The 13,444-nt window shown below is 42.8% G+C and overlaps 1 protein-coding gene across 19 annotated transcripts in view; it reads right to left on the bottom strand.

Annotated features, from left to right (window-relative positions):
• LOC147179999 (uncharacterized) overlaps window positions 1-13,444 on the bottom strand; it is a 57,277-nt gene that overhangs the window by 16,069 nt on the left and 27,764 nt on the right. For 10 of the 19 annotated variants that reach the window (XR_015094182.1, XR_015094184.1, XR_015094183.1 and 7 more), the window contains exon 3: window positions 11,962-12,122. Coding sequence is in view for 7 of the 19 variants with exons in the window: in XM_086069751.1 (XP_085925877.1) it covers window positions 11,962-12,122 (161 nt within the window). In the remaining 12 variants the exon portion in view is untranslated. The other 9 variants (XR_015094190.1, XR_015094194.1, XR_015094187.1 and 6 more) reach the window with 7 other exon arrangements.

Below are 13,444 nucleotides of genomic sequence, written 5' to 3'. Positions count from 1 at the left end.
TCAGTGCAGCTTCAGAAAACAGGTGGGCTGTGATTGGTCGTTGCCTGAGCCCTGAGCAACTGTGATGTCATCTTCAGTCGACAGCAAGTGGCAAAATGGCCGCCCCCGAGATGAATAAAAACGGCTGCATTTTGCTGCTTATCTCGTATTCCACAAATGTAATATTGATTAGAATGTCATGTTTAGACGAGTGAGGTCACATACTACAAATTATTGTCAAGAAATGTTTAAGGTTGACTTACCACTTTAAGTTTCAATAAATAAATAAATGTTAATATTCTTGTTGTTGTGACTGTGATTTGGGTTTGATCATGTGGCCGATGTTGCCAATTGATGATGATGTCAGTTGCCATGGTCCTGCATTTGTCCCGCTTCTTTTGTCACGTAGACCTTTATACTGTCATATAGAATTCAGCATGGTTCCGAGCTGTAAGTTACAACTGAGTAACACTTTTGTCAGCGTGTCGAGGTCATTGTTCTTTTAATGAGTCAAGGTTTTTCCGTCGTGTTTTTCTTCGAGGCCATCTGAACCCATGCCTGCTCTCTGTTATTACTTTGTATTTGCAATTTTTATCTATAAAGACTTTTCAGTTATTTTTTTTATTATTATTTTTTTTCTTAAGAGCTCAGTATTGTTCATTCGGAAATGTCATCATCATTGCTCTTTTTTTTTTTTTTTTTTTTAATATATATATATATATATTTTTTGTGTGTGTGGGTGTGTATGTGCGTGCGTGCGTGCGTGTGTGTATTTGTTAGCTCACCAGAAGTAAGTCAGTTACTTAATGTCTGCTTTGGGGTCCAAATTGCGCACCTCACGTGACATTTCTTCAGTTTTAATTCATCATCATCATCATCATCATTTTTTGTATAATGCACATTTATTTAGCACATCAGTGTTTGCGGTGCTCTTTCATCTTGCAACACTCGAAGATGGATAATGGATGCTTTTATCATACAAGTACAAATCATTCAAGGGGGAAATCTTATTCTCGATGAGTGTTGATCGGCTTTCTGTTGCATCGTGTCACGTGACATTGCGGTTAAGTGCAGATTCTTGGCCTCCGCCCGCTCAACAAATGTGGCCACATTGGTGCAAATGTCAAACAAGCCTCGACTGGAGCAGCCTCGGCCCCGAGCGCCACCACGCCTGTAAGGAAGTGGGTGGAGCCGTAGAGAGCGGTCATTGGGCTCCCCCCGTCATCTCCGCGGCAACTCCCGTGTCGGCCGGCCATGAAGCCAGCACACAGCATGTTGTCGCTAAAGTTGAACTGGACTGCCTCGGAGCAATGACAGTTGGGGATGATGGGCCACGGACTTCCTGCGGAGGAGGGTGCGATGGAGGTCTTTCCCGGATGTCGCGGTGGAGCTGTGGCCGTCCTCGTTCCCTCCGCTGGTCCTCCGGCCTCAGCCGGCGACGGTGTGCTCGGGCTGCAGCAGATGCTCGCGCTCCGGCAAGTCTTTGGTGGGCAGGCAGACGGGTATGGCGTGGCAACTTAGGGTCACGCCTCCACGTAAATGCAGAAGCGCAATGTCGATTTAACGATTTTATCAAAAAGATTTAATCATCATATATCTTGCATTTTCTCTTCTCTCTTTTTCATCCGGCAGATCTGAAATACCACCCAACGTGGAGGACCTTGAACGTTTCATCGACGGATATTTTTACAGCTGCGCGATGGAGGATCCTGCCGTCGAGAAACCATCAAAGAAACCCTCTTCGAAGAAGAGGAAAAACGATTCAGCGACGGACACGGACGACCTAACCACCACCACTACGGACGTTTCGGTCAGTGTGCTGGAGTCCATAAATAAAAAAACTTGACGTCCTCGGCCTCATCCTCGAGGACGTCAAAGAATTAAAAGTAAGTATGGAATTTATCAGTCAGCAGGTAAGTGTCCTTAAACAGGAAAATGCCGAGTTACATTCTACACTCACGACTGTTTCAGCCGAGCTGGAAACTATGAAAAAAGAAAATAAAACACTAAAAGAAACAGTTTTAGATGTACAATCCCGTAGTATGCGGGAGAATTTAATATTCTCAGGTATATCTGAGAATACCTCTGATAACCCAGAGGTTGAGATAAAAAAAATGATGACGAATTCATTAAAAATTCCTCAGGAGACGGTAAATAACATCTCTTTTGACCGGGTACATCGGCTTGGAGCCCGTAGAGGCAACAAACCCCGTCCTATTATTGCAAAGTTTGAGCATTTTAAACAGAAATTATTTGTTAAAAGTAAAGGACGGGAGCTTAAAGGGACCTCATTTGGAATGAATGATCAATTCCCGAGAGAGATCAATGAGCGGCGAAAGGTACTGTTTCCTATAATGAAACAAAATAGGCAGGAGGGTAAGCGGACTACGATAGCCGTTGATAAGTTATATATCGATGGCCAACTATTCCGGAACCCCAATTCCACTCCCTGGCTGTTCTAATTAGCATTGGTGGAACTAAACTTAGTTTGATTACTAGGTGTATACATATACTGTATATGTGGTTATAAAACCAAAAACATGAATACTTATTATGTTTAGGCTATATTATAAATATAATATTAATACACAACTATATCTAAAGTATATTTATAAAAAATAAAATAAAAAAAATCTCGCTGGGGTTACTGGTGTATTGTTATGTTTAATCCCCTGTTAATTTCCCTCACTTTCACCGCCCTACTCGTTTTTGCACTGTTTTATTTACTTACACGTTACCTTACACGTTACCTTACACGTTACCTTACACGTTACCTTACACGTTACCTTACACGTTACCTTACACGTTACCTTACACGTTACCTTACACGTTACCTTACATGTTGCCTTATACGTTACCTCATATTTTATACAAACTATATAAATCACCTAACCACTTTGATTCTATCCTATAACATGCCAGTGGTGGCAAATGGCCTATACAGATATATACATAGGACTGTGTTTATATTATTTGTATGCATAAATTAGTTCTGGTTTCCTGGAATGTTTGTGGCGCTCGCTCACAGGCAAAAAGAATAAAAACTTTAGACCATCTCTTAAAATTAAAAGCAGATATTTGCCTCCTACAAGAAACCCACCTACAAAAATCTGAAGAAAAATTACTTATTGATAAAAATTTTAGCCAAGCGTACTCTGCCCCTTATAACAGTAGACAAAGGGGAGTCTGTATACTCATACATAAGAATTTACTCTTTACTCTAAATAATACAATAACAGACCCAGAGGGCCGATACATTATTATTCAGGTGACTATATTTAATAAAATATATACATTCGGTAATTTATATGCCCCTAATAATGATGATCCGGCTTTTTTCCATGAATTTTTCTCTAAACTGTTTGAATTAGCAGCGAACTCTACTATTATTATTGGAGGAGACTTTAACACAACCTTAAATCCATTAATAGATCGTTCTAATAAAACAACATGTATAAGGCGATCACAATCCACAAAAGTAATAGGGGAATATATGGATGACTTTGGCCTCGTCGACAGCTGGAGACTTAAAAACCCAAATAAGAAGGAATTTACCTTCTTTTCCGCTGTGCACCGGTCCTTTTCAAGAATTGATTTTTTTCTTACAAATAATTCTATTGCTGATAAAACCGTTACAAAAATACATCCTATTATTATTAGCGACCATGCACCAGTCTCCCTTTCCCTACAAGTTGATTATACCTTTAAACCACCACCTACATGGCGTTTTAACATCTCACTACTAAACGACGCAGAATTTGACAAAATTATAAGAAAAGAATGGGCGGACTTTTTGGAAATAAATGACTCTCCAGACCTATCTCCAGCTCTTCTCTGGGAAACCGGGAAAGCAGTAATTAGAGGTAAAATTATATCATATTCATCTTATAAAAAGAAACAGGATCAAAAATTAGAAAAAGACTTGGAAGATAAAATTAAACAACTGACGGATGAGTACGCAATAAACCCAAATAACCAAATATGGACTGACTTACAAAATACAAAAATACAGTTAGACGATATGTTAACTAAAAAGACAGAGTTTATAATACAACAATTGAGATACAACAACTTTGAATATAATAACAAATCAGGTAAATTTCTTGCAAACCAACTTCAACGTAATCGGGAAAAATCGCTTATAACGGCTATTAAAGGTACAACTGGTGAATGTACACAATCACCAAAAGAAATTAATCAAATTTTTTATAATTATTATCACAACTTATACTCAGAAACTAATAAACCTAACCCAGAGCATATTGAGGCATTCCTCAGTAGCTTAAGTATACCTCAGGTAACTACTGAATATAAAGATATGTTAGATGCACCACTTACTATAAACGAGTTGTACAGTGCTCTAGATAGTATGCCAAATGGCAAAGCACCCGGCCCGGATGGTTATCCGGCTATATTTCTAAAGCACTTCTGGTCAATGCTTGCTCCACTATTCTTAAGAGTAGTAACAGAAATTAAAACTAATGGTCACATACGCCCACACATGAATACAGCAGCAATTAAACTTTTATTAAAGCCAGAAAAAGACCCCACCCTTCCATCAAGTTACCGTCCGATTTCACTAATTAACACTGATATTAAAATTATCACTAAGGCTTTTACATCTAGATTAGAAACAGTAATCCCGACAATCATTCATAGCGACCAAACAGGCTTTATTAAAGAGCGTCACTCTACTAATAATATTAGAAGGCTCTTTAACCTTATTAGTATGTCACAGCGGCATGATAAAAAGGCAGTTATTATATCATTGGATGCAGAAAAAGCTTTTGATAAAGTTAACTGGTCCTTCCTCTTTGCTGTTTTAAATAAATTTGGCTTTGGGAAGTCATTTATTCACTGGGTGTCAGTATTATATGATTCTCCTAAAGCTACTGTTACTACTAATGGGATTATATCTAAGAGTTTTACTCTACAGAGAGGCACAAGACAGGGATGCCCACTGTCGCCTTTATTATTTGCAATATTTATTGAACCGCTTGCATTAGCCATACGCCAGGAAAGAATGATTCAAGGAATTCACTCTGGGGTAACAGAACATAAAATTAATCTATATGCCGATGATATTTTACTTTATTTAGAAAAGCCTGCTATTTCATTAGGGGAAGTATTTAACTTAATAACTAAATTCTCACAGTTATCAGACTATTCTATTAACTGGACAAAATCAACACTTCTACCTATTACAGAAAATTCATGGAACCCTGCAAGCCAGGACCCATACTACTCATTTCCTATAGGTAATTTAAAATACTTAGGCATAAAAATCTCACCTAAATTAACTGATTTAGTTCATTTAAATTTCACTCCACTTCTGGATAGCATTTATAGTGACTTGGAGCGCTGGAATAATCTTCCTATTTCTCTAATAGGACGAATAGCCACTATTAAAATGAAAGTTTTACCCAAAATAAACTATTTTTTCTCAATGATTCCATTTAAACCTACGGCTAACTGGTTCCAGTTGTTGGACTCAGCCGTTACAAAATTTTACTGGAAAAAAAAAAAAGCAAAGATTAGTCTATCTACTCTTCAGAAAAATAAATCCAAAGGAGGTCTAGAGGCACCAAATTTTATGCACTATTATATAGCCAACCAGCTACAATATATTATTTTATGGGCACAACCCAATAGAGATACTAACTGTTGGCTAGAACTAGAACAGAAGGATTGTAATAACCTCAGACTCCTAGATTTACTCTTTATTACAACATCGATTAAGCGCCATAACTGCTTTAAAAATCCAATGATTTCCGCCACCCTGACTGCCTGGTGGAAGGCACTAGAAATGACAAAAGCCAAAGTGGAGCCCAGCGGGCTTTCTCCCCTATGGCATAACCCCGACTTTCAAATTAACAACCAATCGTTTTATTTGAATGTGTGGGAGCAGAAAGGAATTACACATCTCCACCATCTCTTCTCAGATAATATGTTTATATCATATACATCCTTGCTCCAAAAATATAAAATAAAAAACGGAAACTTTTTACATTATTTGCAAGTTAAAAGTATGATAAAGAAACAAATTCCAACACTCCAGGGTACGCTCCAACCGCCTGTTTTAGCTAAAGATATTACCAAGCTTTCTCCGACAACAACAAAAAAACTCTCAAAAATATATAAGTTACTTTCATATACTGATAAAACGTCTTTACCCATCTCAAAATGGGAAACAGACTTGTCTATAGCTCCGGAATCTGTCTTTTGGATTCAAGTTTGTGAAAATGTTTTTAAAATGACAAAACACACAAATTTACAACTTATCCAATATAAAATTATTCACAGAACATACATTACTCAATATATGATGAAGAAAATGGGACTCTCAGACTCCGACATTTGTCTCCAGTGTTTACAAAACACTACAGACACTTATTTTCATGCTTTATGGTTATGTACTCCGGTTATGTGTTTCTGGACTAAAGTCTTAGAAAAACTTTCCGCTGTCTTGGACTGTAGGATACCGTTCTCTCCAAACTTGTGTTTGCTAGGTGACTTAACAACAATTGACTTACCACATAAACAATTTCAATCTATACTTGTAGCCCTTACTATCGCAAAAAAAACAATTCTTGTTAACTGGAAAAATAAACAAACTTTGAATATCGACCAATGGTCTAACCTCCTCATAAATCATATTTTAATGGAAAAAATATCTGCCTCAAATAAAAACCAAATGTCAAAATTTAAAGAAACATGGTCTACGTATATAGAATTTTTTAACCTAAACTTGGATTTTAATTCTGCCTGTTAGCGAGAGCCACAGCAGCGTTATAACTGGCATTGATGTTTCTGTATTAGGCAATTTGTAACTAATGGTTGTGTTTCCATAGTCAGGAACCCGGCTGCTGCCAGCGGGATCGAGCGGATTCACCTCCGATGGGCACCAGGGGTTGATATTCGGATTCACGGCATGCCAGTGGGTTAATTCTGTGGGTGCTGTCCCCCCTGGCGGGGAGTGGGCGGGTCTGCCCCTCTGTTGGCTGCTGGGTGGCGGCTGCGTCTTGGCCGTTCCCTGGGTCTCTTGGGGGGTGCTGCGTTGCGGGGCTTTCCCTGGTGTCGGGGGCGGCGCCGTTCCGGCGCGGTCCGTCGCTCTGGGCCCGGCGACGCGGTTCGGGGCCTGTGGGCCGCCGGGGTGCCCGGTGGTTCCCTCTCCCCTCCCCCTTCCTCCCCCTTGCTGCCTCTCCCTCCTCGCCTCTCCCCGCCCGTCCTCCGCCTCCCTGTCCCCTCTCCCTCGTCGCCCTTCCTCCTCCTCTCCCCCTCTCCTTGCGTCCCTGCCGCTGCCCCCTGCCCTTCTTGTCGTCCCCTTCCCTCCTCCCTTCCCCTTCCCCGGTACGCCTTCCTTCCCCTCCCCTGGGCCGGGGGCTCCATCCATGGCCCGGGTCTCGGTGCTATGGGGGCCGGCGGGGGTGGCTGGGGTTTGGTGTCGTGCCCGCCCCGCTCCGGTGGGCGTCCTGACACCTCGGGCGGAACCCAGTATCCGGGGGGCGAGCCCTATCGCCCCGCCGGACGGGTCCCATATGCCCGCCGGGGTCCTGGTGGGGTGGGTGGGGGCTTGGTGGGCCGGTGCGCCTCCTGCCCCCGCCCGGTTGGGGGGGGCCCCGCTGGTCACACCTCTTAACTCACTACACTAGGTTTGCACAATACACTTTTATAGACATATAGGGCACATAACACACTTTGGGGGGTGGGGTAGGGTGGAAACACCGTCTTCACCCTACAACTCCCCTCCAATTTTAATACACCACACAACTTGTGGGTGGGGGGTGGGGCTTGTGGGGGTGCCATCGGTTGGGGGCCGCAGTATAGAGCAGTGCTGCGGTCCCCTGTCCGTGTCGCCACCCGCCCCCCCCCCCCCCGCCCTATCTATTTTTTTTAATGCACCACATACACTCAGCAACATGCTTGGGTGGCGGGTGGATCGGAGCGTGGGAATATCATTTCCATCGGCTCCGGTTCACCTGCTCCTAATTTTAATGCACCACACACACACACTTGTATATACACTGGGTGGGGTCACATTCACGGTTTAGGGGTAGAGTTCGCCAGTCCGCGAGCTGGCGGACTCAGTAACAGGGGTTAATTTTCACAAAGAACGCAGGGGTGACGACCGGGGCCTTCCCCCGCTGGGCCTGGGGTTCGGGGGTGTCGGCCGCCCTCCGGTGCCCCATCTCCCCCTTCTGCCCCCGGTGTTCCGTCCTTCCACACGGCGGGGGGTGGGGTGGGCGCGGCTGCCCTCTCCGCTCCGCTGTCCGGCCCCTCTTTGGCGCCGGTGCCTGGGTGCGGGTGGTCCCCGGGGGCTGGGGGTCGGGGGTTGGGGGGCTGCCGGTTGGTCGGGGTGGGGTCGGGGGGGGGGGTGGCTTTGTTGGGGGGGGGGCGGTGGTGGGGGTTGCGGGGTGGGGGGGGTGCTGGGGGTGGGGGGTGTCTGGGGGATTGGGGGCATGGGGGCGGCTGGGGCTGGGTTGGGGTGGGTGGCGGGGGTGGATGGGGGGCGGGGGGTTGTGGGGGGGGCGGGGGTTGGGGGCCGGTGGGGTGCCTGGTGGGCCTGCAGTGCCCCGTCCTGCTGCGTTGGGCCGGGGGCGCGGGCCGTGTTGGGGCGGGGGGCGCTCCTGCTCCTGGGTTTGCTCTCCGGCTGGTGGCCCTGGTGGGGCCCGGGGGTCGTCCTTTGGCGCTGCCGCGGCCTGGGGGGCCCTGAGGTGTTGCGCTTGCTCTGTTCCGGCGGGGGTCGACGGCTCCCCTCTTTGGTGGAGATTTTCATGCATGCCAGATCCACCACACCAGCATCTACCGAAACTCAGACACAATCTGTTTCCTCCTCAGGTTATTGAATCGGTGGAGGCTGGTGTCTCGGATCTCACGCGGCTTCGTCTGTCCTTCCTTCCTTTTCTCGGTCTCTCCGTTGGTCTCTTGAGGCCTCCCTGATTTTATGTTTTTTGGATTTGTTGGGGTCTGGATGTTTCTTGGGCTGGGGAGGAGTTCTGGTGGGGGGTGTCTGGTCGGTGCTGGATTTCACCTTCCTTGGTTTTCTTCGGTCCCCTCGGGTCTCCTGGTGTTCGATTTAGGTGAACGGTATGAGATTTTTTTTTCTAATAGGTTTTCTGGTGAGCTAACAAACACACGCACGCACGCACGCACGCACGCACACACACATACTCACCCACACACACAAAAAAAAAAAAAAAAATGTATGTATGTATATATGTATATATGTATGTATATATGTGTATATATATATATATATATATATATATTTAAAAAAAAAAAAAAAAAAAAAAAAAAGAGCAATGATGATGACATTTCCGAATGAACAATACTGAGCTCTTATAATAAAAAAAATAAATAAAATAAAAAAATAAAAATAAAAAAAAAGATTTAATCACCTTCCTTGGTTTTCTTTGGTCCTTCCTCGGGTCTCCTGACGGCGGTGTTCGGTTTAGGTGAACGGTATGAGATTTTTTCTAATAGTTTTTTTTGGTGAGCTAACAAATACACGCACGCACGCACGCACGCACGCACGCACGCACATACACACACAAAAAAAAAAATATATATTTAAAAAATAATAATAAATAAAAAAAAAAAAATAAAGAGCAATGATGATGACATTTCCGAATGAACAATACTGAGCTCTTATAAAAAAAAAAAAAAAAAAAAAAAAAGAGTGAAGATGACGGTAAGCTCTTGGCATTTGCGTACCTGCCACCACATTAAGTTTGTCAGGTTCGATTCCGTGGACACCGTGAGCTGCGGTAAGGACCCGGTCGGGACGGATCAAAGCGCCTCCACAGTGACTGGCTCCGTTCAACTCAATCAGAACCTAATAGACCCGAGGTCGCCCGTCTTCGGCCAGGATGTAGCCATCAGCGCAGGAGCATTTGCGGTGAAAAATGGGAAAGCAGCACAACGAGCAATGACCGACAGTACATGCCGGTACTTATTCCACATCTGACAGAAGCGTCCTTCGGCACATTGACACCGAAATCTGGTTCCAACGCTGACACACGCGCCGTTGTTAAAACAGGGGTTGACTCGGCAGGGGTCCCGATCTGACATCACGACGTTTCAAAACAGCAGCGAAAGTCAAAGGTAGGAACAGAAAACAGAAATTGGTCATTGGACTCAAAGCGGACTTACGTTCATATGCATCCCAGAATTGTCTCTGCGGAAGCAAAATCGTGTTTGGCAACAGATATATATCTTAGTACAGATGATAATAATCCGACCCAGTGATTCGCAATGACATTAACCCCGGTCAGAAAACAATAGCTCTTCGTTCGTCTGGCTTTGGCATTATGGACATCTGCTGACAGGCAGAACAATTAACAGTAAATGCTCGTCCCCAACCAAGGAAACGGGTAACCCGAAAACCCATCATTTAGGCTTACCTCCTTGCGAGTGTTTTCATTTTGTATTCGTGTGTTTGACAGTTTGTATCGTTCCATTAAGGTGTTTCTGAAACGTGTTCATAATTTTAGCAAAAACACGACCAAGACGACAGTTTGGGTTAATTGGGGCACGTCATTTGGTGCCGTGTGCGCCTGATCTCAATAAAGGTTGGGAAAGACTGATGTAAACGTCTGATTGAAGGTCAAAGGGCAGCAGACGGACCGCGAGGGTGTCGTCCTCAAACACTTCTCTGGCTTCCTCGGAGTCGCAGATCTCCTCGCGGCATTCACGTATAGCCAGATGATGGATCACGAAATGAGTGAAACAGAATTGTACGTCAAAATCCGGGAATCATTCGTTCTTTCCAATTGAAAATTCAAGCCTGAGTCAATTTTAGTGTCTTCAAGATCAAAAATACAAATTTGAAAAATGCTTAAGTTTGGCCAAGAGCATTAGTGAAGCTACGTTAGCTTGTTAGCTGCCACGACCTCCATCCATAATGATCCATCAGCCATTTTATTGTCATCTGTTTCGCTAATTATGTCTGGCACGGAAGGAAATACTTTTGTTGTATAATAATTTGTAAAAGCAAACAAACAAAGACACTTGAATATGGACGCACATGCTAAACCCTGGATTTGAATGACCAAACTTACAACTGTGGGGAAAATCTGAACGTAAATTTGAAATATGAGAAATTTGTTTGTTTGACAATTCCGTCATCATTCATATTTTGCTTTTCTGTCAGAAAACAATTTTAAGAATTAGTTTGTCATCAGGTGTGGCATGTTGAAATCACATTAGCAATAGACTGATATGTTTTTTTTTACCGATACCAATTATTAGAAGCCGATAACCGATATTTCAAACCGATATTCATTTACAGTAAGAGAGAAAATATTAGTGTCAAAAAGAATACTTAATTTTAAACATATAACGAATTAACAGATTTGTTTAAAAAAAAAAGAAGTAAAAATTGCAGGGATTATGTGTTAAGATAATTAAAAACTAAGCAATCGTTCCCTGAAGGTTTTCTACTGTAAATGAAGTTTTCCAAAATTTTGACATAATTTCTTTTTTTCTTTTTTTTTTATATAAAACGTGTCGGGAGTTCCCAGCGTCGGCATCGTTTTTTTGTAAAGTGGAAATTTAAATAGATTCCTAAATGAAAAGTTCCCTGTATCTCACTGGGCGATAAATGCATGCGAACGTACCGAATTTTGGGTTTTCGTCAGGTTTCGCAAAAGGTTTCAAAAGATCTTTGCAGTGAAAATTTGTCTGAATATGTTTGAAATGTAAAAACTGTCTGTCAACAAACCCTGATGAAAACCCCAAATTCGCTACGTTCGCAAGCATTCACCCGCTCAGTGAGATAGCAGCTTCATCAGCCTTCAGATTCGTAAAAAAACCGATGCCGATATTTGTCAAAATACCGATAATCGGCCCGGCCCATAATCGGTCGATCCCTGCTAAACATGCAGGCATGCTAAACAAACACACCTACTAAACCCACAAAGCACATGTAACTCCCCCCCCCCTCCCCCATCCACTATCTTCGCCCCTTGCCGTTGAACGTACCGTGAGCGGCGGCCAGGCGGAAAAACAGCGCGCAGAGCGACAGGCCACCAAAACCAAACATGGCGTCCGGTGGTGAGTTGACGAGGAGAAGCTCTTAGTGGCGCGGGGACGATATGAAGTCTGAATACACGGCGAGGCGCAGGAAGGGAGGCCGTTGACCTCTGCGGGGGAGGGAGGGGTGTCAACGTGTTCAAGTGGACCCATCTGGATGGGAGGGGATTGTTTGGACAAAATGTTTCGCGCACTGTACAACTGCCACATGTTGGAATCTGAGAGTTACCCCAGAAAAGGAATGTTATGAATGTCAGGACAGCAACGAGGAATGAGAAGGAAAAAAAAAGAAAAACGTTTTTTAAAATCATTTAATAAACAACGTTGGATACATCGCACTATGTGGAAAGCACAGATGAGACACACAAGAAGAGAAAATGAAACTTGTAACAACTGAGATCAGGTTATTAAAGGGCAGAGAGATTAAGTTAACATAATAAAACAAGAAATTGAATTGACCAGAGAGCATTGAAAATGTTCAGGTCATAAAAGTCTAACATCTTTTCCTTTTCATCAGTTGCTCGTCCTGGGAGGTGATGAAGCGAGTTCCCCAAAAGTGTTTAGGATGTTCCGAATCACGCTGTCGAGAAAAAAAGAAAAGGTTGGCAGGATTCTGACTCTATTCTCAGCATTCTGACATAAAATCACAGAATTCGGACTTTAAAGTGAGAACTCTGACTTTATTCTCAGAATTTTCACTTTAAAGTCAGAATCAAGAATTCTGTGATTAAAGTCAGAATTCCGAGAATAAAGTCAGAATTATTGCTTTAAAGTGAAAAATTCTGACTTTAAAGTGAGAATTTTGACTTTATTCTCAGAATTTTCACTTTAAAGTCAGAATTCTCGGGGGCGGCCATTTTGCCACTTGCTGTCGACTGAAGATCAAAATTTTCACTTTGAAGTGAGAATTCTGACTTTAATCACAGAATTCTTGATTCTGACTTTAATGTCAGAATTCTGACTTTATTCTCTGAATTTTCACTTTAAAGTCAGAATTCTGATTTTATTCTAAGAATTCTGACTTTAATCACATAATTCTGACTCTATTCTCAGCATTCTGACATAAAATCACAGAATTCGGACTTTAAAGTGAGAACTCTGACTTTATTCTCAGAATTTTCACATTAAAGTCAGAATCAAGAATTCTGTGATTAAAGTCAGAATTCCGAGAATAAAGTCAGAATTATTGCTTTAAAGTGAAAAATTCTGACTTTAAAGTGAGAATTTTGACTTTATTCTCAGAATTTTCACTTTAAAGTCAGAATTCTCGGGGGCGGCCATTTTGCCACTTGCTGTCGACTGAAGATCAAAATTTTCACTTTGAAGTGAGAATTCTGACTTTAATCACAGAATTCTTGATTCTGACTTTAATGTCAGAATTCTGACTTTATTCTCTGAATTTTCACTTTAAAGTCAGAATTCTGATTTTATT

This window comes from Leptonotus elevatus, chromosome 2, assembly GCF_054856555.1.
Source record: "Leptonotus elevatus isolate MCC_2025b chromosome 2, RoL_Lele_1.0, whole genome shotgun sequence".
Taxonomy (NCBI): Eukaryota; Metazoa; Chordata; class Actinopteri; order Syngnathiformes; family Syngnathidae; genus Leptonotus; species Leptonotus elevatus.
Note: the sequence above shows the minus strand (reverse complement) of the source record. Positions and strands in the feature narration are given on the sequence as shown.